Here is a 26,887-nt window from a genome sequence, read left to right on the forward strand (position 1 = left end):
TTTTAGCCAGGCACGGTGGTACATGCCTTTAATCTCTTTGACTCAGGAGGCTGAAGCAGGAGGATCCCAAATTCAAGGCCAGCCTCTGCAACTTAGTGAGACCCTGTCTCAGAATGAAATATAAATAAAAGGGCTGAGGGTGTGGCTCAGTGGTTAAGTCCCCCTGGATTCAATCCCCAGGAGCAAAAAATAAAAATAAAAGTTCTGTGGCTCTGGGGACCAGCGGAGGCATCACCCTGAGCGCACCGGCCCTTTGTTAGTTCTTATTTTGAGACAGGGTCCCGCTGCCTCACCTCCTTACTCAGGCTGCTCTGGAACCTGCAGCCCCCTCCTCACTGAGGAAGAACTGTAACATGATTGGAGGAGTTCAACGGCGTGTCAGGCCGTGGTGAGCGGCTGGCCACTAGAGAGGCTCAAGCAGAGGGTACAGGAGGGAGGACAGAGGACAGTGCGAGGAGTAAGGACCACAGCAGCCACACCGGGGGACTCATGAGAAACGGCCTTTTCTCCTTTCCTTTTTGTGATATTGGGGATTGGACCCAGGGGTGTTCTGCCACTGTGATAAGTCTCCAGCCCTGGTTATTTGTTTTACTTTAAGACAGGGTCTTGCTAAATTGCTGAGGCTGGCCTCAAACCTGGGATCCTCCTGTCTCAGCCTCCAGAGTAGCTGGGATTACAGTGGTGTGCCACCATCCAGGCTAGGAAGGCCCTTCCAGTTAGAGAGAGAGAGAGAGAGATGGTGTAGGTGGACACAATGCCTTTACTTTGTTTTATTTCTATGTGCTGCTGAGGACAGAACCGTGCCTCACGCAGGCCAGGCAGGCGCTCTGCCGCTGACCCAGCCCGGCCAGGCCAGCTCTACTTGAACAAGCCCTCCTAGTGACTCCACACACAGGGGTCTGAGAACCACGGCATCTATCGCTGCCCCTGCCGAAGTCCCCCGGCTGGACCACCTGGTCCTCTCACCACAGACAGGGACTACTTTGGCTGCCAGCTCCACAGCTCCACTGCAGACCCCTCAGGCGGCCTCCCCCGTTGGCAGGGAGCAGCTCAGTTCTCCCCTCCTGCTCCCCAGAACCTGCTCTCAAGCCAGGTGCCGTGGTGCCCACCTACTTGGGAGGCTGAGGCAGGAGGACGCCACGTGTGAGGCCAGCCTGGGCAACTTCCGTGAGACTCTGTCTCAAAGTAAAAAATAAATAAAACCTTTTAAAAGGCCCGGGATGTCCCTCAGTGGTAGACACCTCTGGGTTCAGTCTCCTGCCCTGGTGTGTGGTGGGGGGCTGCTCGGGGAAGCACTTCAGCCGGCTGTACATCTGGGGCACATCCTGCCTTCCCGTCTTCTGTCTGTCCAGTTCTGCCTGATCGCGGATCTTTTGCCCTAAGGTAAAAGAAGCAATTTCCAGGCATGGTTTTTCTCGGCCTGTCCAGCACCTTAGTCTAATTCTAATACAACAAAATGTGGGGTGGGTGGGAGCGGTGGCGCCACCTGTAATCCCAGCAGCTCCGGAGGCTGAGACAGGAGGGTCTGGAGTTCAAAGCCAGCCTCGGCCATAGCAAGGCGTGAACAGCTCCGTGAGACCCTGTCTCTAAGTAAAACACAACATCGGGCTGGGGTGGGGCTCAGTGGTCAGGGGCCCCTGAGTGCCATCCCTGGGATCTCCCCCTCAAAAGCCTGGCTGGTGGGTGGTAGAAAAGGAGGAGAGTGAAGGAGGTGGTGGTGGAGAGAGGGGAGAAAAACCTACCGTGCGGTAGAGGAGAGAGGGCAGGAAGACCCCTGACTGCTAACCACCTGCTCTGTGGTTTCCCAAGACCCAGTCGGAGAGCAGCAGGCGCCAACAGGCGGAAGTGGGAGCTGGTCTTAAAGCCACCCAGGACGTGAGCTCGCAGCCGGGGAGCAAGCGCGTCGTCCTGAGGTAGGAGAGCCACTGGGGCCTGAGGTCTGCTGTGGCGAGGGCTGGTGTGCTCAGGCAGAGCGCGTCTGTCCAGAATCCCCAGACCCCAGCTCAGGGGCCGGGGCTTGGGACAAACCTGGGTGACGTCGTCGCTGGGAAGCTGCTTCTTGGAGGCGATACCTTCTGCCCTCAGAAGTCTGGGGAAGAGAGAGCCTGGCGGGTGCTCACTCTTCCCCCAGGGGCTCCCTGGGAAGAGCCACCGCTGTCACAGGAGGGTTCCGGGCGGGCACCTGACAGGGCCTTCCCCGACAGGCCCAGCCCCGCACACAGACACCAGCCTGCTCCCTGTGTGGGGTGCTCACGGGGCGGGAGGGGCAACAAAGGACAGAGTGGCCTTTTCATGAATCAAGAGGAGACGAAGAGGCACGGGAGAGGCTGGGGCTGTGGTCAGTGGCAGGGCGCCTGCCTGGCACGTGCGGGGCCTGGTTCCATCCCGGCAGCACAGAGCAGATGAAGAGATGGATCACGGGAGAGAGGCCAGGCCTGGAGCCTCCACGTCCTGGGACACGCTGCTGGGCCCTCAGAGCTGCCCTGCGTGGCAGGTTGGGAGAAGCTCAGCCACAGGAGGTAGCATGCACGGGGTGGGGGGTGCCGCCAACAGGGCGCTGTGGCCCCTGGTGGGGTCTTGGCAGAATAGGTTTGAGGATTTCAGGGGAGACGCGCAGTTGGGGTCATCCCCATGTTCAGCTCCAGAGCTCTGACGGACCTGGCCGCCCTGAAGTTCGGGGGTGTGGCCCTCTACCAGGCCCATGGGCAGGTCCCTTGTGGAATCCCTGAGTCTGGGGGAGAGAATGGACTTTTTCCACCAATCTCTGATGGAAAGTCACGTTCTGCCTCATGATAGATACAGGCAGCGCGTCACCAGAGAATCTGCCGTCCACAGAGATCATGGAGGGTCTCAGACCTCCTGACAGTGCTGACGGACTCCTGCTGCTCCTGAGTCAGGCTACACTCTGTCACACGTTCTTGCCTGACCAGGGTCTTGAGGTGCCTTGTCTCCTTTGTGTTTTATTATTATTATCGGCAGTGGCGACTGAACCCAGGGGAGCTGGACCCCTGAGCCACGTCCCAGCCCTTTTCCTTTCTTATTTTGAGACAGGAGAATTGCTGAAAGCTCGGTCCTTGTCCCCAGTGCCAATCCAATAACGAGAACACAGTTTGGGGGTTTTTTAAATATGTTTTTTAGTTTACATGGACACAGTATCTTTGTTTGTTTGTTTGTTTTACGTGGTGCTGAGGATGAACCCAGGGCCTCACACATGGGAGGCCACCGCTCTGCCACTGAGCCCCAGCCCCAGCCCCAGGACTCAGTTTGAGAACAAGGAAAAGGAAGCTTTATTGTTGGCAGAGGAGAGGCACAGGGCTCCTGTCCCCAGGGCTGGGGCTTTGCATCACAGGATCGAGGAGCAGGGAGAAAGGAAGAAAAAGAAATGTGTCCATTTAAAAAATAAGTCGAAAAGCAAACCAGTAAGTCCCAGTGGCAGAGCAACCAGGGCTGTATTCAAAGCACAAAGGGGCCACCGTTACAGGGAGCCTCGCTACGTTGCTGAGGCTGGCTCTGACCTGGCGATCCTCCTGCCTCAGCCTCCAGAGAGTACAGGCTGGGCCCCTGCCCCGGGTAGGGTGGTTCTGCTCTAAACAGGCTCTGGTGGTGGAGGTGGAAATGAAGGCCCCTCCATTCATTAGTGAGATCCCGTCTCTGGGTCCCGGCGTCCTTCTCAGTTTCTTTTTGGTGCTGGAGATTGGGGGGGGGGGGCGCTTTACGGCTGAGGCACACGCCGCCCTTTTTAAAACTCCATCTTATTTCATGTAGAGACAGGGTCTTGCTGAGTTGTCAGGACCTGGCTAAATCGCTGGGGCTGGCCTTGAACTCCTGCGGGACGTGGCTGGGGGTTTGCAGCCCTCTGAGGTGGACTCGGGTCAGTGCCAGAGAGGGAGCCTCTCCCTCCAAGTCTTGTCGCAGCAGCCACCTGGAGGCCACCCTCCCCAAGGCCCTCGGGAGAGTTTAGGTGCCACTTAGCCACCATGACATTCCCTCGGGGCGTGGAGCACGCAGGACCCGTGAGGCCACGCAGGTCCACCAGGCCATGAGGGCCACAGGAGGGACGGGCCACCGGAGGGACAGGCCACAGGAGGGACGGGCCACAGGAGGGACAGGCCACAGGAGGGACAGGTCTCTCACTGACCCTCACAACAACCCCAAGAAGAGAACGTGATCGTCACCATTTTATGGGTCAATCAGCTCATTTTCTCGACATTCTACGAGAAGTGACGTCCACGCCACATTTCTGACCTGGCCTGACTACAGACCGCAGTGACCACCGAATGCACGTAGTCACCTCCCAGTGCCTCGGTGACCTTTACACCTCCCAGTGTCTCGGTGACCTTTACACCTCCCAGTGTCTCGGTGACCTTTACACCTCCCAGTGTCTCGGTGACCTTTACACCTCCCAGTGTCTCGGTGACCTTTGTGCCCCTGGTGCCTGACTTATCGATGCTCAGTGAACACTGATAAGTCAGATGAGTCCATTCCTCAGGGCTGAGCCCAGAATGTGACCAGGGACCTCAGGACACGGCCCACGTCTTCCGACGGTGGGGCTCCAGGGTCAGAATTTGAACCCAGCCTAGCGCAGCAGCTTGCCTTGAGTCCAGCCTCAGCCTGGGGGTGATGGAGTCCTTGGGTCTTTCCCTTCCAGTCTCCAGGGTGGCCACACCACACACAGCTCTAGACCCTCAGAGTTTTCTTTCAGAATCAGCAGGTTAAAAAGAAGGAAGAAAGGAAGGACGTCACGAGGTCATTCTAGTGGGGACACGGTGCAGAACGAAGGTGTGGCACAAAAGGAGGTGGAGGCCGGGAAGGGCTGCAGCTGGCTGCTGTGGGGATCTTTTATTAGGATTTTCACGACTTTATAGATCAATGGGAAGATTAACGATTGTCTCTTAGATTTTATTTCCTGTTCTTTAACAGTGTTTTCTAGTTTTTGTCCTGTAGGTTCCATCATGAACCCTGTTACATTTTCCCCAGGTATTCCGTTGGTAAAGGTTCAACTATGTTTTTTATGATTTACTGTTTTTTCTTCTACTGTATTTTTTGACTAGTAATTGTTCCTGAGAAAACTCAGTGACCACCTTGTCACATTTTGTTATATACATCAGTTTGTTATTCATGTAAATCATAATTACATGACTCATTTCTACATATTTCCTCTTACTCCAACCAGAACTGGATTTACCAGTTTTTAAAATTCTTGCTCATCTAATAGGTGGTAATTCTGAAATTCTGAACTCTGACCTTTTTTTTTTTTTTTTTAATTTGCACCTCTCTGATTACTTTTAAGAGTGAGGAATTTTTCATGGTGCTCCTCATTTGTGAACTGCCCAGGCAGATTCTCTACCTTTTATTGCTTCTAATAGTTAAATCTCTTTTGTTTTTCAGATATAAGTTATGTCACATGTAAGAAAGAGTAAGTTTAGGGGCTGGGGTTGTGGCTCAGTGGCACAGCACTTGCCTAGCATGTGTGAGGCTCTGTGTTCAATTCTCAGCACTGCATATAAATAAAGGTACATCAACAACGAGAGAGAGAGAGAGAGAGAGAGAGAGAGAGAGAGAGAGAGAGAGAGAAATTTTAGCCAGGCACGGTGGTACATGCCTTTAATCTCTTTGACTCAGGAGGCTGAAGCAGGAGGATCCCAAATTCAAGGCCAGCCTCTGCAACTTAGTGAGACCCTGTCTCAGAATGAAATATAAATAAAAGGGCTGAGGGTGTGGCTCAGTGGTTAAGTCCCCCTGGATTCAATCCCCAGGAGCAAAAAAATAAAAATAAAGAAATACTGATCTTGCCTCACAATTTCTAATATTTATACCCCTTGCTTTACTGTCTAAATTCCATGTCTAACATGTCCAGAACAACGTAAAATAGTAGAGAAAATAGGCAGCATCTTCCCCTTGTTCCCAATATTAATAGAGATGATCCTATATTTCCCCATTAAATATAATGCTGGAATTTTATTATAGAAATCTATATATGATTTTAAATAGTACTCATCCATCACCATTTTACTCAGAGTTTTAATGGGATTGTAAGACTTCACCAGAAGATGATGACTTTCTTCTTTGAAGTATTAGTGTGGTAATTCTAATAGAGTTTCTAGTATCGAATCATCTAAATATTTCAAAAAGTGAATTCCATTCCACTTGTCATAACGCATTATGTCTTTTATATCCTGCTGTTCTGGTTTGTTAGTGTTTTGTTAAGATTTTCACAATAATCAAGGTTGGTTTACAGGTGTTGTTTTATTTTTTATTTTTTTAGTTGTAGATAGACACAGTATCTTTATTTTACTTTTATGTGGTGCTAAGGATCGAACCCACGGCCTGGTAAGTGCTAGGCAAGCATCTACCGCTGAGCCCCAGCCCCAGCCCTAGACATCCTTTTAATATTTTGTAAGGGTTTAGTATTAGTAAAAACAAATGAGACTTTCTTTCTTTTTTTTTTTTAATGCTGTCAAACTATTTGACTAACACCAAAATTTTTTTGAAGAATTTCCTTCTAAACTATCCAAAGTAGTGCTCTCTGGAAAGATATTACCAAATAATGCTCTTAATTTATTCCAAGGTTATTGGGGCTTTGAGGTGTGCTTTTAAAAAATTATATTTTAATTGACATATAGCAATTATGAATATTCATGAGGTACAGGGTAACATTCCAGTACATACAATACATGATGATAAGATCAGGTCATTCTTTTTTTCTTTTTCTTTTCTTTTCTCTTTTCAGTGAATTTTGTTCAATTGTAGGTTATTTTTTGTTGTTTGTCTTGGTCCTGGGGATTGAACCAAGGGGTGCTTAATCACTGAGCCACATCCCAGCCCTTTTTATTTTTCATTATGTTTTTATATATATATATAATATCTCAGGAAGGATGAACAGACGTAGAGCGGGGAGTTTTCTGAGAACTGAACTCTGGGTTAGCGGGAACCTGGGATAAAGCTGAGGGACCAGAATATGGAGGGGCCCTGAGTATGGTCCCACTGTCATCTTCTGCACATCTGATGGCCCGGCCCCAGCTTTCAAAGGGTGGTCCCTTGGGTTGCCCGGGGGACCCAGGGCCTTGCCTTTCACAGAGGGAGGAAGGGTGAGGGGCTGGTGCTAGGCCGCAGTCGCAGAGCGCACACTGCAGCACGGGAGAAACTGCACTGGGCCTTCTCTTAAAAAATATTTTGCTTTTTGCTGTAGTTGGACAAGCTTGATTTACTTGTTTGTTTCTATGTGGTGCTAAGGATGGAACCCAGCACCTCACAGGTGCTAGGCAGGTGCTCTACCCCTGAGCCCCCGCCCCAGCCCACTGTGCATTCCTCTCTCTCTTTGCTTACAGTAATCCCCCTAAAATTCACCACCACTTTAAATATTTTCCACTTAACCCTCTGATGGTTAATGTCATAATGTATTTATTCTTTCTTTCTCTTTTCTTTCTTAATCCAGGGGAGCTTTACCTCAGAGGTACATCCCTAGCCTTTTTTATTTTGAAACAGGGTCTTAGTAAATTGCTGAGGCTGGCCTCCAACTTGTGATCCTCCTGCCTCAGCCTCCCAAGTCGTTGGTATTATAAGCAGGCACCATACCTGAGGAATTTCAAATTGTAGACCTTTATTTCTTGGTCCTTTGAAGAATAGTTATTGACTTCCCCCAGCTGATGAAAGCAGAGGAATTTAACAGCCCAATATTCCCTGTCTTTCAGTATTTAGTAGTGATATCCAGTGCTTCAGTCCTTCAGGGCTCATCTTCATACGTTTAAATAGAATGTGTGAACCTAAAGGTTTTGTATGATTTTTTAAACTACCGTTTGAAGATTGGGGAAATCACAAGGACATTTTTGCTCTTCTCCTTTGTCTTTTTTGTAATGTACTTTTGGGGCAGTGGGGTACCAGGGATTGAACCCAGGGGCAATAGGGCACTGAGCCCTATTTTGTGTTTTATTTAGAGACAGGGTCTCACTGAGTTGCTTAGCGCCTCACCACCACTGCACCTGGCCCTAGAGGTGTGTTCCACTAATCGAACACCAGTGAGGCGCACTGATCATGTAATCATGTATGTATTACTTACAATTAAATCAAACAGTATAGTTGAATCCAACAGAAAATATGATATTATGGCATTAAATCTGTGCCTCTTAAAAGAGAATGTACAGGGGCTGGGGCTGGGGCTCAGGGGTAGAGCACTCGCCTAGAAACATGTGAGGCCCTGGTTCGATCCTCAGCACCACGTGAAAATAAATAAATAAAATAAAGGTGTTGTGTCCAACTACAACTAAAAAAATAAATATTAACAGAGAAAGAGAGGGGGGGGAGAGGGAGAGAGAGAATGTACAAGCCTCTTATGGTGGCACACACCTGTAATCCCAGATACTCAGGAGGCTGAGGCAGGAGTATCACAAGTTGGAGGCCCAACTGGGCATTTAGTGAGTCCCTGCCTCAAAATAAAAATGAAAAGGCTGGGGATGTAGCTCAACGGCAGAGTGCCCTGGATTCAATCCTCAATACCCCCAGAATAAATTCAAAGATGATTATTTATGAGCTCGCAGTTCTGTGTTGGGCAGTTTGGGCTGGGCCCCGGGTCCTGGTGGAGGCCCAGGCTCCCTCGCTGTCTGGGCCCTTCCCAGCTGCCTGCTTGTGAGTTTGTCGCTAGTTTCACGGCGTCATGGTTGGAGACCTTGGTGATATGTATTCACAGACCGCAGAGACCAAGAGGAAGTTTTTTTTAGAACTTCTGTTCAGCCCCATATTCCAGACTGTGCCTGGTCCCTGGAGGTTCTGCTTTGGGCGATGCTCCACAGTGCGAGTCGGCTGAGGGTGGGTCTGTCCCTCTCGTGCAGACCAGCTCTGGAAGGGAGACAGATCACAGTGGGATTACTGCTGTGCCCTCGTACCTCTTAGGAGGCCGTGGACACTCCTGGGTCACGCGCATTCAGTTATAAGACACCTGCCTTAGGGCCCTCCATTCTGATGTCTTCCTGTCTCTTGGTATATTCTATTGTCCGGCATTTTATCATGTTCTCTTTATTAATTCCACAAACATATGTGTGTTTTATTTTGACCCCATAATTTGACCAGGATATTTTTTTCTTAAAATTGTTATTATAAACACACACACATGTAATCTACACATAAAAAATCCCTTTTATTGTTCCCTAAGCTCCTGTGCCATCACCAAGGAAAACACTCTCTACATTTTGAAATATTGCCTTCCAGGTGTGTGTGTGTGTGTGTGTGTGTGTGTGAGTGTGAGTGATGCATGCACATACAAGTCTGTGTTCATTAAATTACATGAGTATCATAGGTTTCTCACAGCAAATCAAACAATTTTAAATGCTATAGAGAAAAATGAACAGACTCCCCCACTCCCCTCACAACATCCCTGAGGTGAACAACTTGAGCAATGTGTTATCGTTCACGCCTTTCTCCGCGGTCTATAAATGTATGTGACAAAAGTCTCCGACCACGATGCGATGAAACTAATGACAAAACCAGAAGCAGGCAGCTGCAAAACACTCCCTGAGTTCAAAGAGGATCTAAAAAGAAAACTGGAATAGTCAGGAAATAATGGAAAATATTCCATATCAGAACCTATAAGAATCAGTTTAAGTGATAACAAAAGAAAAATTAAGTGCTTTTTACACTAAAAAATGAAAATAAAGTATCTAACTCAGGAATTTAGAAAATGAGAAACTTAAATCTTCAAAAAGCAAAAGATAGAGGAGTTAACAGTGAAATGTGGAAATCAATAAGTAAGAAAATAGAAAATGGTACAACTAATAAGTAAAATGAGCTATTTATTCAGGTAAAAAAAGCAAAAAAAGATAATTAACTAATGTAATCAAGAAAAAAAAGGAAGAGAAAGCACAAATACACAAAACAAAAAGTTTTTAAAAAGCCACAGATGCAGAGGAAGTTTTTTTTTTTTTTTGATACTTTTGGTTGTCAGAAGACCTTTATTCAGTTTATTTTCATGTGGTGCTGAGGATGGAACCCAGGGCCTCACACATGCGAGGAAGAGCCCCACCCCTGAGCCCCAGCCCAGCCGCAGAGGAAATTTATAGAATTAAAACGGATTCATTTCTCAGTTTCATGAATATAAATTGGGAATTAAACAGATAATTTTCTTACACACACACACACACACACACACACACACATACTTATAATTAACGAAAACTGGTCCCAGTAAAGAGAAAATATTTAACGACTAATTACGAAACAGGAATAGAGAAAAGTTATCAAGGTCCAACTTCACAGAAGCATCAGGGCCAGAGAATGTCACTATAGAATTCTACTAAATCTATAAAGAACAGATTATTTCAAAATCTTTTTTTTTTTTTTTGGTGGTGGTGGTGCTGGGGATTAAACTCAGGGCCTTGTGAATGCTAGGCAAGCACTCTAGCAACTGAGTAGATCCCCAGCCCCCCAAAATCTTTTTCTAAAGTTAGAATAACATTTATTCTAAAATTCTATAAAAAATACCCCAAAATTTAAAAAGTCAGTCTTATTGAAGTAAAAGTTTAAATGAAATATTATAAATCAGAATTCAGAAGTGTAGTTAAAGAGTAATATACCATGAGCAAATAATTTTGGGTTTTTTTGTGTCTTTATTTAGAATTGCATGACTGTCGATTTCAGGAAACCTATCAACATTGATCATCATACTCACTTGTCTATAAAGAAAAATCCTGTGGTCATTTTAGTTGATGTTTACAGGCAATTAAAAAACATTCAGCATCCATTCTTGATATTTGTAATCTCTAGAAGTAAAGAATATTCCTTAAGGGGGACGGGGCTGTGGCTCAGTGGCAGAGCGCTTGCCTGGCAAGTGCAAGGCCCTCAGTTCCATCCTCAGCACCACATAAAAATAAACAAATAAAGGTATTATTAAAAAAAAGTTAAAAAAGAATATTCCTTAACATAACAAAATATTTCTCATCCCCACAGTTAGCATCATGGTTCACAAGGAAACAACCAAAACATCCAACAGTAATCAGGAAAAAAAGACTGAGGGTTAATATCACCACCATCATTTAACACTTTCTGGAGACAGTAACCAACACAATTAGAAGAAAGGAATTAGGGATATAAAATAGATGTTCACTATTCACAAATAACATAATGTACAACTGAAAAATCCAAGAGGATCAACGGAAAGAGTCTTGCAAATAATGACAGGATTGAGTAAGGGGAGGTCCCTGAGTGTGAAATCGATGTGCACAATCAACAGCCTTTCACCCCTGAGCAGCATCGGAAAGTCAAGGATGTGATGGTGGAGAACACAAGGCCTCCTCCTGTGGATGGGCTTGAGAGCCCTGGAGTAGTGAGTTGTTCTGGGTGAGTGCAGGACGAGCCACTGTTGCTACAGTAAACTCTATGATAACATTGTCAACTTGGGCACTCACATGGAGAACCCTTTTTTCCTCAATGATAAATCAACCTTAGCTTACTGCAACATTTTTACTTTATGGACTTAATTTTAAAATTTGACTCATAAAACTTAGCTTAAAACACAAACACATTGTACAACTGTATAAAACAGATTAATATTCTATAAGCCTTTTCCTATTTTCAAATGTTTAGAAACGTCTTTTCTGTTAAAAAAAAAAAAAAAAAAAAAACAAGGGCTGGGCTGTGGCTCAGGGGTGGAGCACCTGCCTAGCTCGCGGGAGGCCCTGGGTTCCATCCCCGGCACCACAAAAAACAACCCCCCATTAGCCTAGCCAAGGTCAGGGCCACCAGGGTCACTGTCCTCCACCTCGCGTCTCTTCCCCCTGGAAGGCCTTCAGGGCGCTGACCCGTAGGGGACTGTGGTCTCCTGGGGAGGCACTGCCTCTTTCTGGGACCATCCTGAAGGACTCCCTGAGGCTTTCCTCCTGGAGACGTGACTTAAGTCGCGTGTGTGCGGCTGCTTGGATGGCTCCTTTGTTCATCATCAAGGTGCCCATGAGCAGACGGTGCGCCGTGAACATGCTTCTCTATTGATGACAAGGCTCTGGGGTTGGGGTCCGTGCTTTCAGACTTCTTAAGGAGCTTTCTGAGGTCTACAAAAGCTGCTCTAAACCCTTGACTGTGAATTCTTTTTGAGTTTCTTTACTTCTCCTTCGGTTTCCTTTTCTGAGCTGGGGGTGGTGGCGCACACCTGCGATCCCAGTGACTTGGGGGCTTGAGGCAGGAGGATTGCGAGTTTGAGAGCAGGCTCAGCAACTTAGCAAAGCCCTGAGCAACTTAGCAAGACCCTGTCTCAAAACAAAAAGGACTGGGGATGTGGGTGAGTGGTTGTGCACCCCTGGGTTCAATCCCCAGTACCCACCAAAAAGTCCCCTTTTGCCTTGCTTTTCTGCAGCTGTGTCCCTCTCCCACTCCCCTTATAAAGGACATGCCACCCGTTAGGAACCGAAACAGAGTCATGGGCATATGGCTGCATGATATTCTGTGTACAGATCACAATTCATTGATCATCTTCCTATTGATGACACTCAGGGTTTTTGTCTTGTCTTTCAGTTTGTGTTTTTTGATACGGGTGTAATTTTTCATAGTGGCCATTAGAAGATATAAATATAAAAAGTAGCCAGGCACAGTGGCGCACACCTGTGATCCCAGAGGCTTGTGAGGCCGAGGCAGGAGGATTAGAATTCAAGGCCAGCCTCAGCAATTTAGCAGGGCTGAAAGCAAATTAGTGAGACCCCATCTCAAAATAAAAAAAAAACAGGCAGGGATGTGGCTCAGTGTTTAAGCACCCCTGGGTTCAATCCTTAGTATCAAAAATAAATAAACACATAAAGGTAAACAATGGTGCTCACTTCAGCAGCACATCTACTAAAAAGTAAGACAATAAAAATATTGGAAGAAAACCATAACCTTAAGCCAAGGGAAATTTCTTAAACAATATTGGAAACTCGGGCAACTAAAAAGAAATGTTCACTTAACACTACATACAAATGTAAATTTTTAAGAAAAAAAAGCACTATAAACAAGAGACAAAGAAAGAATTGGCAGAAAATGTTTTTAATATTGAATTTATAGAAACAGAGTAGAATAGTAGTCACTAAGGCCATGAAAGGGGAGGGAAGACCCCAGGAGGCTGGATAGTGGGTACCAAAATAGAGTTAGAGGAGGAAGTCCTGGTGGTCCACAGCACAGCAGGGTGACTGTGGTCACAATAATGTGTATGTAAAGTACATTTCTCTCCATATGCATCCTATATTTAATAATGTGTTTCACAAATGCTGTACATGTCATATATTTAATAAGGAACTAGGAGAGAGGAGTTTTAAGATCCCCAATGCAAAGAGATTATTGAGCAGCTGGGAATGCTGATTATCTTGGTTTGATCATTTGCTATATTAACACTCCCATACTCATAAATGCTTACCATAATCGTATGTCCAGTTTTATTATTTTCTATGTTTTTTGTTTGTAGTGCAGAGGAGCGAACCTAGGGCCTTCAGTCTGCTATGAAAATATTTTGCCACTGAGCTACTATATCCCAGCCCATGTGTCAATTTTTAAAAGTTCAGCCAGGTGTGGTGGTGATGCTTCAGATTCCAGCTACTCAGGAGGCAGAGGTAGAAAGAGCACAAGTTCAAGGCCAGCCTTGGCAATTTAATGAGCTCCTGTCTCAAAATAAAAAATAAAAAGGGCTGGAAATTTAGCTCAGTGGTAGAGCACCCCTGGTTTCAGTTCCCAGGACTGAAAAAAAAAAAAAAAAGAGATTCTAAGCAACTCAGTGAGTCACCTCTAAATAAAATACAAATATGGCTGGGAATGTGGCTCAGCTGTTAAGTGTCCCTGGGTTCAATCCCCAGTACCAAAGGGAAAAAAAATAGCAGCTAGATTAATATCTCTAATATAGAGAAAACTCCTAAGAGTTGAGTTTCACAAAAATGCAAAAATATGAACATGCAATTAATAAAAGAGGAAATACTAATGACCAATAAACACATGAAAAGATCTTCAACCTCACCAGTCATGGAAATGCAAATAAAACCACAGTAAGATCTAATTTTTCATCTTTCAGATTGGCAAAAAAAAATGTAGAATACAAATAAATCCAACACAGGCACGGGCATGAGCAGATGCACACTATGAAGCATTCCTGGTGAACATCTAAATATCAACAGCTTTTGGAGAGCAACATGATTAGGGTAGAAGAAGATTTAGTGTGCAGATTCTTTGATCCAGAAATTCAATTTAATTTAGGAGAACAACACTCTGTGCGCAGAGGCACTGGTGTGGCCCTGGGCCTCTCTCGCCCCCGCTCCTCTCTCCGATACACCTTGTTGGGTGTGTGGTCCCACTTCCAGGCCACTAGACTCTTTTTTTAAAGATGGACACAATGTCTCGACTTCACTTATTTATTTTACGTGGTGCTGAGGATGGAACCCAGGGCCTCACGTGTGCGAGTGCTCTGCTGCTGAGCCCCAGCCCAGCCCCAGCTGGACTCTCCATGCCCAGGCTCTCCTCCACCTTCACCACAGCCCCCCAAACGAGGGCCTGGAACAGGGAGACGGGCCTCCAGCTCTGGAAGGCTCCGTCTAGTGGGTTGCCTGTGCTTTCAGGAGCTCCAAGCCAAGGACATCAGCAAAACGGACATGAGCTTCAAGTTCCTGCGGCTGCTGACCATGTGGAGGACCCTGGCGGCACCTGGCAGAGGCTGCTGTGCCCTGGGCATCCTGCTGACCATTGTGGACATGCCGCCTGGTGGTGAGGACCCGGGGAGAGGGGCCTTCAGGGAACCCTGGGCTCACGGGGAGGGGTGATTCCAAGTTTTGCTGTGTGTGCGTGCGTGTGTGTGTGTGTGTGTGTGTGTAAGAAAAGGGCCCACTCTTCCTGACACTTCCTCACTTGCACTAGTATCACTGCCTTCTCTGTCAGACATCTTCCTTCTGTATATGAGAGAGCCTCGTCATCTGGGCCATAAGATCCCTCCAGGCTTTTACATGCTGCACGTTCATAAGATCTGGACTTGAAACCCACATGATACAATCTTGTCATTTTTAGCAACCCCATGACCTGTGCCTGGGTAACAACGACACCTGTCTCCATGACTGCAGTGAGGATGGGGTGTATAAGAAAGCATTCTAATAAAGACCCTATATAAGTTCAATTTGGAGAATAGAAATTAATATATTTCTGAATTAATGGGGTTGCAGGTTTCCCTCAGATAGGGCTGTAGGTGCTAAAGTACTCTTTTTAAATATTTATCTTTTAGTTGTAGGTGGCCACGCTCTCTTTATTTTACATCTCTGTGGTGCTGAGGTTTCAACCCAGGGCCTCGTGCATGCTCGGCGAGTGCTCTACCCCTGAGCCCCAGCCCCAGCGAAGTGCTCTTTTAAGGGAGTGGACTTAGCTTACCCCGGCCACCACCGAGGAGAAGCGGGCCCCGGGGGCAGGGGGGCAGCAAGGTCAGTACCCGTCTGGTGGATTTTTAGCAGAGCTGAATGTGGTCAACGCTCGGGTTTTGAAAGGAATCAAGGTTCAGGGAGCGGAGGGCGGACAGAAGAGCCTGCAGCATTGGGTCACAAAGTGTGAACTGCATGGAGGGACGTGAGGAGAGCAGGGGACACAGGCGCGGCAGGTCAGTGGGCTGGAAAGTCAGGTCAAGGCACCTGGGGGGCCAGAGCGGCACCCCGGGTTCGTCCCCCTGTCTGTCTTCTCCGTTTCTGTGTCCGCGCTGTAGATCACCTAGAGATAAGGTCATCAAGTCTGCAGACTGGTACCAGCAAAGAATCATGGTCCCTCAATAAGTTGTCTGCTTTTCCAGTCAGTCCTCGTTCTGATTCCACATGAAGGCCATTTTTAAATCTCTCTACGGCCGGAGGCCTCTGCCTCACCCTTTCATTTCATAGAGAATGACAGGTGGTGTGGCTCTGTGGAGGGCAGGCCTGGGTTCAGCACCTAGCACCCCCACAGCACCAAGAGCTGACAGGACCCAGGCACTTACTCTAAGTCTCAACTCAAGGACTAAAACCTCTCGGTGACGTTTTCCTGATTCTTTGGATAGATGCAAGAATCTCTAAGACCCCTCCATTACAGTGAGTGTGCTATGATTCTCTGCTAATCTGTTTCTGTATTAGGCTGTAACTCTTGGTGAAGCCCCCGCCTTGTCCGTCACATCCCTGGCCCGGTGCACAGTGTGGAAACTGAGCTGATTCACTGTCTCTGAACTCCCCTTCCCAGGTGCACACGCTGCTCACTGCACAGGAGCTAGGGAACTGGCCTGCAGTCAGAGTCAGAACTGGTCTCTTGTCTCCCAGGGTAGCGGCTAGGTGGGGCTAAAGACCTCCCGTGATGGAAGCAGCCATGTGGGCCCGAGCCGCTCTACCTGGCCCCCTCCCCGGGTAACCTGCTCTTCACCTTCCAGGAGGCCTACACATCACCAGCTCAGCTTCCCAGCACGGAGAGCAGCTGACCTTGATCTGTACGCTGTGGCACAAGAGAGAAGAAGCCGAGGGGTTCATCGTGTTTTTGTGCAAAGACAGATCTTGGAACTGCTCCTCTGAGGTCAGCCTGAGGCAGCTGAGACCTCAGAGGGATCCCGAGATGGACGATGTCAGTGACAAGTCCTCTCAGCTGGTGTACACCATCAACAGAGTCACACCAGAGGACAGCGGGACGTACCAGTGCTGTGCCAGGAGCCAGAAACTGGGTTTGCACCTTCAAGGCCATTTTTTCTCTGTTTTAGTCACAGGTAAGTCCCTAATACCCCTAATGCCGTCAGGCAGGCTGGGAGCAGGACTGACAGCTGGAGACAGGTGCTCTGCATCTTGGGGAAGGTCCTTCTTGTCACTCAATCCTTTGCCACCACGCCCACTGGCAGATAGTGCCATTTTTCAAAACACACATGCAAAGGAAATCTCATTGTCTTTAATTCAAAAAGTCTGGGCTGAGGCTGGGGCTCAGCGGTAGCACACTTGGCCAGCATGTGTGAGGCACTGGGTTCCATTCCCAGAACCACATATAAATAAAGGTCTATCAACAACTAAAAAAAAAAAAAGTCTTGGGAGTGGCCATCTTATTTTTATTGGGGGTGAAGAGTTGTCATTATAAATGGCTGGGGCTAGTAAAAACAGGTGCAGGTGTGGGGTTTAGGCTTCCTAACTCCTACTTTAGAGTTCTCCTTAAGATCTGGCTATATTCTAAAGAAGGCAGGGGGTGCATCTGAGATAAAATGGGGCTTGACTTAAGGAGCATTTAGTCGCAAGAAACAGAAACCTACTCAAGCCACCACGGACTCAAGGGTGTGGGTAGAGATAGAGCAGAATATATAATACAGTTGCCTAGCTGACAGGGGACAGGTGGTGCAGCTCTGTGGTAGAGCACGTGCCTCATGAGGGCAGGTCCTGGGTCCAGTACCTAGTACCCCACAGCACCAAGAGCTGGCAGGACCCAGGCACTCGGGACCACGACCTCTCCAAGACAGCAAGGCCTCTGCGCATCTCCTGCATCTTGTGCGTGTCCTCTGGTCCATGACTACCTTGGCATGCCTGCACATGGCCACCCAGCCCCAACTTGATTGTGGGCCCAGCAGAGGGTGCTTCTCTGTTCCTGTATTCCCAGACAATAGAGCAAGTCTTCCATATTCTGTGAAAAAAAAACTATCCCCCCCAAATGTATCCAGCCAAACTACCAATCAATGTAAGAAGGGATCCTTTCAGATATGAATGACAGAACACCTAGCCTTTCACAGGGACTTTAGAAGAAGAACAGAGGGCTGTGCTTCAGTAAAACAAAACAGAAAACCAATAAGTGGATACGTGGGCCCCACGAACGTGGAAGAGGGAAGAGGGAAGAGGGAAGGAAATTCTAGAATGAAAAGAGGCCAAAGAGGGGAAAAAGAAGAGAGCAAGAGAGGACTTTGGAAAGGAGTGCTCTGGGGGGTAAAAGGCAGTTAACAGATCACCTTTCTGAACCTATGACAATTGATAAAGAGATTCATGACATGGACCTGGAAATTCTGTCAGCAAAAAATTAAAATCAGGTGTTTATTATTTCTAGAAAAAAAATGAAATTTCAAAAAGAAACTGCACATTACTCTGCAAAAATCACATTTACAGAATCTGAATTGGGCTGCGAGTAGAGTGCTTGCCTAGCATGCATGGGGCCCTGGGCCCAATCCCCAGCACTGGGACGAGGTCACCGTCTCATCAGCACCGCAACAGAAGGCCGACAGGCCATGTTTAAGCTGCACTATGAGCAAGTGGCAATGTCAGCATAGTATTTAGGGAATAAGACATTTAAAAGAGTTGGCAGTCATCATCTAGGGGATAAATCTAGGAGGATAAAAGGACACTGCTAATATCATCTAAAAAATTCCAACACTGTCTTAATTATTAACTTCAAGAAAAATAAATTATCCTCTCCTCCCCCCACCAAACAAAAAACCTAGTAAGGAGCTATTTGACAAATGTTTTCTTTGTGTCCTCTGGTTGGTTACTGATTAATTAAGATTTTGTACTTCACTCTTTTTCTCTGTCCCAGGGATTGAACTCAGGGGCACTCGACCACTGAGCCACATCCCAGCCCTATTTTGTATTTTATTTAGAGGCAGGTCTCACTGAGTTGCTTAGCGCCTCGCCATTGCTGAGGCTGGCTTTGAACTTATGATCCTCCTGCCTCAGCCTCCCTCAGCCTCCCAAGCTGCTGGGATGGCAGGCGTGCGCCACCGCACTGGGCTCCACTCCTTGGATCTAGTCTCTTCCCTGCTTCCTAGTGTCTTCCTGACCTAGCTGCAGACCCAGCTGCGGCATCCGGCCCTTCTCTAACTACTGGCTCCTTCGTCAAACTCCCCCTCGTTGGCTTCTGTACCTGTCCCCCTGGGTCCTCCCACCTATAGGATTTCTTTTATCTTCTTCTCTCTTCCATTTCTTCCTTTCACCTCTTGAGTCCTTCCTAAGACCCTTCACCCCTTCAACTTCCTCTCTGTCCCGTCTGCATCCACCCTCATGATCCATCCCTGTACCTCCTTGCAAAGGACCCATGAATTAACCTCTCCAGCTTTAACCTCTCTTTTTAAAATATTTACTTCTTTATTTTTAGGTGTAGATGGACACAACACAATGCCTTTATTTTTATGGGGTGCTGAGGATGGAACCCAGGTCCCGCCTGTGCTAGGCGAGCACTCCACCTCTGAGCCACACCCCAGCCTTTAGTCTCTTTTGTTGAAACATCCCCACTGACAAGTGGACTCTCGGCTCCCAGATGCCTTACCGTCTCCTGGACGCCAACGCTACTCTCCCGAGCCCCATTTCTGCACAGGATTCTCAATGCAGACCTTGGTTCCGTTTGATCCCAGCACAACGTCCACACTGAAGGGCGGGGCGGGAGCCGTCAACCAGACCTTGATTCCGTGGTTCTCATCCCTAAGCCAGTCAGTTACTTCGCTTCGCAAGTCTCTTCCTCCAACCCATCCTACATACTGCCACCAGACACACTAAAATGCTAATTTGCATATGCCACACCACTACTGTTCAGAAAGTATAAGGCATTTTTTTTTTTTAATCCTGGCACTGGAGGCTCTGCAAAACTTTATTATTTTGTGAATACTCTGCTCTCATTAAATAAATGGTTATCCTTTTCCATTTGCCTAACAAATATTTATAATCTATCCCAGGTACAGTGCCAGGCCTTGGAGAAGAGTATGAGGTACAGTGTAGTCCTTGCTCCTTACAGTCTAGTATTCACATTCTCCTAATACATTCTAAGTGTTTCTGCTTGTGGTAGTTTTTCTTAACAAAGAATGCCTTTCTCATCCTTTCCGCCTATTTAAGCCTGAGAGCACATCAGGTAATCCCTAGCTGTGGAAATCAGGTTTCCTCTGGAAGCTAGTAGGACTAGACAGGTAACAGGTGACACCACTAGACAAGGCTTCTCACATCATGAGGGCTTACTACGTGCCAGGCATTGTGCTGGATGTCACTTCATTTTCTCTCCACGTGCTCTTGAAGCAGGTGCTATAATTGCCTGTGACAACTAGGTTCACCCAGCAAGTAGCTGATAAAACCCACACGTATTCTAACGCCCAAGATTTTAACTTAGGTCATGTTCTTGATCCACTCCAGAAGAGGGTCTGTGAGTGAGTTGGGAAGGCACAGGTCCAGGGTGATTAAGCTGTCTTAGCCGTCTCTGGCAGAACTCTGGAGTTCCTCCAAGGTCTCTTTGCAACCCTGGATTCCACAGTTATTGCTGCGTAAGTGTATCACCACCACCACCCGCGTTAAAAAGTTATTTGGACAATGAATTATGCTGGGAGGTATCCTTATCGATCATGTGAGATGTTCTGAGATGATGCGAAAGGAGATGATTTGTGAAACCTTCCCTCGATCCATGATTCCTTTTGTAAGACTTGGGGAATTATTGAATTTTCACAGAAAATATCGTTTCATCTTTGAAAAATGAATGTGATATTCATGCATTTAACAAATAAGGAAGTGATACAGAAATGAGATACAGAAATGAGAATCCTGTGCTTTTTAAGAGTTGTTTAATCAGGTTTTTATAAGTTCTGTCCTAAGTCGCTACACAGGGCAGAGAGTGCACAGGTGGAGCGACCCTCTCATCCTTCCGGTTGTGTAATCCTCTCTGCCACGACTCCCCTTTGAACCAGAGACGGGGAACTACACGGTGACAGGACTGAAACAGAGAACGCACCCTGAGGTCAGCCGGAGTGGAGGCGCGCTCAGCTCAGGTCTCCCACAGGAAAAGCCGTGGCTCTGGCTCTTCACAAGCCTGGTGGCCTTCCGAGGTATGTTCAGAAGGACGTCCGGCACATGAGCAGGGGAGTGCTGTGCCTCTGCTGCCTTGGCTTTCTCCAGGAGGGGGAGGGAGATGTTCCTTAGGCCCTGGCTATCACCATGTCCTCAACGGAGGCCAAGGTCCTAAAAACTCCCCAAGCTGACAGTGGTGACACGCCTCTGACCCCAGTGACTTGCAGGCTGAGGGAAAGGGAGCAAGTTCAAGGCAGCCAGGCAGCTTAGTGAGACCACCTCAAAAATTCAGAAAGTAATGGGATGTGGCTCAGTAAGATTGGGGAATCATCAAATTCTCACACAAAATATCGTTTCATCTTTGAAGAATGAATGTAATATTCATGCACTTAACAAATGAGGAAGTGATACAGAAATGAGAATCCTGTACTTTTTAAAAGCGTCGTTTGTTCATAAGGTTGCATGAGTTTTGTAGCGTGCACAGGTGGAGCAGCCAAGCACCCTGGTTCAAGTCCCACCACGGGGAACACACTGACCAGACCTCCTACTGGGTAGGAACGGAGGCCATGGGGAGGCAGGCGATGTCAGAAGTACTGGCCACAAGGGGAGGCCCCGTGCCTTTACCTACTACAGGAAAAGGAATGCAGGCAGGACGCGGACTTGGGGAGGAGGGTCTTAATGCAGCTGCTCAACAGAGGGATGTCCAGATTGACTGTATAGATACTTAGTAGCCAAGTCCCCTGAGCACAATTTACAATGTGAAAGAGGGTTTTCCCCCTTGGATAAAAAAAAATTGGAACTTCCAATAACTTTTCATCATGCTTTTGTGTAACAAGTAACTGAGGCGCGTTTTCACCTGTCCTTGGCACTCTTTTCTTCTTCTTCTTCTTCTTTTGGTACTGGGGACTGAACTCAGGGCCACTCGACCACTGAGCCACATCCCCACCCTTTTTTGTATTTTATTTGGAGACAGGGTCTCACTGAGTTGCTAAGTGCCTTGCTAAATTGCTGAGGCTGGCTGTGAACTCACGATCCTCCTGCCTCAGCCTCCCGAGCTGCTGGGATGACAGGAAGGCGCCACTGCATCTGGCTGCCCTTGGCATTCTTAATTCCATTTTATTTAGGATTTCCTCAAATCACTAACTACCAGGTTGAATGTTACCAGAATGTAGGTTCTGAAAACACAAAGGCCTGTCTTATTTACCCCAACAAAAAGACAACAGCTGACACAGAGTCGGCTCTTAATAAATTTGTTAAAGAACTTTCTGTGATGGGTCAGATGCTTTCATGGTGAGTCATACAGTCCCATACAAGCAAACATCCCAGTTACTCATCAGGAAACAGCGATGACCTGCTCTCTCTACCTCCATCATCATCTTCCAGAATCAGGACCAGCAAAACCGCCCTATGCCAGCCCCTTAACTGCAAATCATCAAACAGACACCTACCTTACCTTTTATCGCTGGGAAGGACTTGCTAAATGCAACTGCCAGTTTCCACATTTAAATACGACTCTACAGAAGTCTGACCCTTCCAACATGATTTATTGAATCCAAATGCCCTGGGATGATTAGGCTACTGTTAATATTATTTTTTTTAACTGGACACAACATCTTTATTTTATTTATTTTTATGTGGTGCTGAGGATCGAACCCAGGGCCTTGGACGTGCTAGGCAAGCGCTCTACTGCTGAGCCACAGCCACAGCCCCTAGGCTACTGTTATTAATAAAATAAATTTTATTTCTTCAGGTATAATAAAAACTCTAAAAGAGAAAATAGTCTAACCACAAAACCTTGCTCCTTGTAGTCCAGTATTTATGTTCACTAACCACCTTCAGCTCCCAAGTTGTCCTAGAACAAGATCTCTGAGCTTTTGTCCTGGTCTCAGTCAGGCGAAAAGTGAACCCTAACATTTAATCATCTTTCTCCTATATTCAATTCAAGTAACTTTATAGGTACACTCACCCCCCAAAAAAGAAAGAAGATTCAACGCTGAATATTCAATTAAACATTAGGAAAATATGTACTATTTATCAGCTTCCTTTTCTTTATCCTCCTCTTCCAACTGAAGGCTCAGCAGAATTATGGAAGAGATAATGTTCAGTAGAATAAAAAGTCCACATTTTCTTGGGTCCAGAAGGATCATATTGACCAAGTTACTGGGCTTATGTGTAAGGAAAGGGAGGGGGAGTTCCCTGGAAGCCGAGTTCAGGGCTTTTCCTGACCCGAGGTCACTCTGCCAACAGCCCCCTGCTGTATGTGGGGAACCACCTAAACTCTCTGAGCGGTGTCTGTTTCTTCTTTGTCCCACCTTGCAGCCAGGAGAGACCAAAGGTTTGTTCCCTCCCCACCTCCTCCAGGGTCAGCCAGGTCTGCCCAGGGATACAACTCTGATCTAACTATAAGACACAGCGTACACGGGGCCCGGAGCCGACACCTGTGATTGCAGACACTCTGAAAGCTGGAGCAGGAGGGGTACAAGTTCAAGGCTGGCCTCAGCAATTCAGTGAGACCTTCAGCAAATAAGCTGAGACCCTGCCTCAAAATAAAAAATGAAACACACTGGATGTAGCTCAGTGGTAAAATGCCCTGGTGCCAATCCCCAGTCCTCCCCACAGGGAGGGAGGGAGGGAGGGAGGGAGGGACAACGCGTATTCTACGTTTCCTTCCCCTTTCCACTCCCTCTGGTCATCAAGGCCTAGGAAACGGTCCCAGGACAAGGACAGACTCTTACCGCGTGAGGTGTATTGTTGCAATTCCACAATGTGAGATAATAACACAAACTTTTCACCTTCTTTCCACAGCTTTATAAGCTTTGTGCCAGAAGAAACTTTTTAAAAAGTCACAGAAAGATGAATCTAACAACAGAAAACACAACCCCGTGAGAGTTGAGAACAGAAGCTCAACAGCCGGAGTCTGGAGCAGGACCTGAGGGTCAGTCGGTACATCCCCGACACCCCTCCTCACTGCCAGAGAGGACCTGCCTTTTCCCCACATTCGCACCAGTAAATTAAAAAACAGATTTAACAACAGTCCTCAAGCATTGGGTAAGTGTGTGTGTGTATTTTACCACAGAACTTTTCTCCATCCTCCCACAAAACTGCAAAATAAGCAAGTCAAAAAATTGAGAACACCAATTTTTTTCTGGAAGAAATTTTTATTTTACACTATAAATGAAAGAGAGAAGAACCCAGCAAAGACGGGTGAGAGGAGAGGCGGGCCCGACCCGACTGGCTGGGTGTGAAGGAAGGACGTGAAGACAGACGGTGCCCGGCAGCAGCACACAGCGCGGCTGGGGCGGAGGCTCTGCAGACCAGGGCAGACCATGGCTGTCCAGCTCCAACCATGCGTTTGCCACCTTCTGTAGCCACTTCCCCCTCTTTTAACTCAACGCCCAGGGCAGTACTCGCAGTCTTTGTTTCCTAAACTCAAAACCCCCCTTGTCTTTGGATAGATCTCCTGCCATGGTTAAGCAGAGGAGGGCAGGATATTTCTAATAACTGGAAGGACCCGACAAGACGGCACATGTTTAGCTGGAGCTGACTGCAAGTCCTCAAAAGACAGACGCCTTGGGATGACAGACCTACCAAATGTGAGAAGTCGGGTTGTGGGCACCAAGAGAGCTAAGGCTAAAAGACATCAGTAAGAGCCTCATTAAGGAGGGTCTTGAAACTCAAATTAAGAATTTTGGACACTGTTAACAGGAGGATCACAAGTTTGAGACCAGCCTCAGTAACCCAGCAAGACCTGTCTCAAAATAAAATTTAAAAAATGGACTGGGGACGTAGCTGAGTGGCAGAGAGCCCCAGGATTAAATCCCCAGTACCCACCACACACACACAAAAAGGTCTGTATTTGTATTTGGATATTACATCTATATTTCAACTGGATATAGATTTGATATAGCAGATAAGGATAAATTGGTTTAAAAATATTACTGATATCCTTTTTTTGTTATAATACTCATTCATCAAAAATACTAAAACTGGGTGGGGCTGGGTTGTGGCTCAGTGGTAGAGCACTTGCCAAGCACATGAGAGGCCCTGGGTTCAAACCTCAGCACCACATAAAAAAAATGAATAAAATAAAGCTATTTTTTAAAAATACTAAGACTATAGTTGTCATCTTGTTGGGAAGGAATCTAATGATTTGGGAGCCTTAAAAATGGTACTTCTAGTCAGGCCTGGTGGCGCACACCTGTAATCCCAGCGGCTCAGGAAGCTGAGGCAGGAGGATCGTGAGTTCAAAGCCAGCCTCAGCAAAAGCGAAGCACTAAGCAACACAATGAGACCCTGTCTCTAAGTAAAATACAAAATAGGGCTGGGATGTGGCTCAGTGATTGAGTGCCCTGAGCTCAATCCCTGGTACCAAAAAAAAAAAAAAAAAAAAAAAAAAAAGAAGAAAGAAAAAAAAAAGTATTTCTTACCAGGGCGTGATGGCACACACTCCTGTTATCCCCGTTACTCAGGAGGTTAAAGTAGGAGGATTGGAAGTTCGAGGACAGCCTGGGCCACTTGGCACAACCTTGTCTCAAAAACAAAACAAAAAAAGAGCTGGGGGTATGGCTCAGTGGTAGAGCACTCTAGCCTGTGCAAGGCCCCCATGGCTCCCACTCCACTTCTGTGGGTACCGTCCAAGCATAACTTGCCAGCAAAACACAGAAAGTCTGTATGTTTAAAACCTTGAAGGTGAACGCCTACAATCCCTCACCTGTGACGGGCACAGGGGTGTGTCCTCACAATGACTTTAGGATCCCTCAAGGGCTATACTCTGGTTCTGGAAAGTATCTCCTGCTTCATACACTGTCTTCTTTGTTTTCTATTTTAAACCACTGGAGGAACCCAGTGGTTCCCAGCCCGAGTGCCGGAAGGCTGACGTCACTGCAAGCCAAACCCTGCCCCCCACTTTTTACTTTTTTAGTTATAGATGGCACAATACCGTGGTTTTATTTATAACCTAGGAGATTCATTCTGGAAACTCTCAATGTGAGTACTGTCTCCTATAGGTCATCTTCAATTTTTAAATCACTAGATTATTCTTGTAAAGAGCACCTTTATCATTCTGTCTCTACCACCGAGGGCAAAGAGGATTAACTCCTCAACATCCAAATATCTATCTGAAGATACATCCTGCTCCTTCTCCTCCTAAACTCTTCCTACCTGCTTGTATCAGCTCTAGCAACCAGCGGTGAAGTGCCCCTCCCTTACAACACCCCAAGGCTGTTTCATTATGATTCAGAACACAGATCATGCTTTCCCCTGCCTGATTTTGTTAAGATTGATAGATTCCACGTGTATTTCTTGAGCAAACACCACCTGGAGACCAGAGAAAGCAGAGCATGCAGAAGGTCATGAAAAATATGATTTGGTGATGAAGAAATTCAGGGCTGGGAGTGCAGCTCAGTGGTAGGGAATGTGCTCAGCATGTGCGAGACTTTGAGCTTGATCCCCAACACCACATAGAAAGATTTTTACGTTAACAGGCCAGTGTGTGAGTTAACTATATACAGGGTTAGTGGATGACCAATGCCATTTCCTCTCAGTCCTTAGAAACAACCAGATTCTTTCTTCTAGTCAATCTCTTCACCACCTAAGTCTACAGGGCCCCACAGAGAACTCGGGCACACACTGGCCTGACCCACATGAACAGGAAAGCGTAGACTGGGAGGCTGCGGCCCTTCTAGCCGCTGCACACCATATTCCTTCTTCCTCCAGGTGAAAGGTGTGTATGTGTGTGTCTGTGAGTGTCATGTTGGGATGTGAGGTCTCACTCCCAAAGGCTCAGGGGTGAGACAATGAGGACTGTTCAAGGTGCAATGGCTGCACTGGGAGCGCTGGAATCAAGTCAGTGGTCTGCCACTGATATGGACTAACGAGGTGGTAACTTGGCATGTGGGGTGGCTGGCGGAGGTGGGGGCGTGACTTTGTGGTCTTCACTTTGTCTCTGATGAGCGGAGCTCTCCCTCCTTGCTGGCTGCTGTGTCCTGAGCTGCGTTCCTCTGCTGTGCCCTTCCACCATGACGGTCCACCTCTCCTCAGGCCCAAAGCTACGGAGTCAGCCTGAACCTCTAAACCAGGAGCCAAAACCAACTTTCCCCCTCTTCAGTTGCCCGTCAGGTCTCTTGGTCACAGATGCAGGACTGACTGAAACAGGGAGTACGTACGTCATTTACATGCGTACACACAGACAT

At 47.1% G+C, this 26,887-nt stretch overlaps 1 protein-coding gene across 1 annotated transcript; it reads left to right on the forward strand.

Annotated features, from left to right (window-relative positions):
* Positions 1 to 1,794: 1,794 nt before the first annotated feature.
* On the forward strand, positions 1,795 to 21,574 carry CD160 (CD160 molecule). Its single transcript, XM_081308740.1, has 4 exons — positions 1,795 to 1,913; positions 14,550 to 14,694; positions 16,355 to 16,681; positions 20,597 to 21,574. Exons 2-4 carry the CDS (start codon positions 14,583 to 14,585, stop codon positions 20,761 to 20,763), a joined length of 606 nt encoding a protein of 201 aa, XP_081164866.1. The 5' UTR covers positions 1,795 to 1,913; positions 14,550 to 14,582; the 3' UTR covers positions 20,764 to 21,574.
* The last annotated feature ends 5,313 nt before the right edge of the window (positions 21,575 to 26,887 follow it).

The sequence above is a fragment of the Spermophilus citellus genome (assembly GCF_964194105.1).
Source record: "Spermophilus citellus genome assembly, chromosome: 9".
NCBI classification, from domain to species: domain Eukaryota; kingdom Metazoa; phylum Chordata; class Mammalia; order Rodentia; family Sciuridae; genus Spermophilus; species Spermophilus citellus.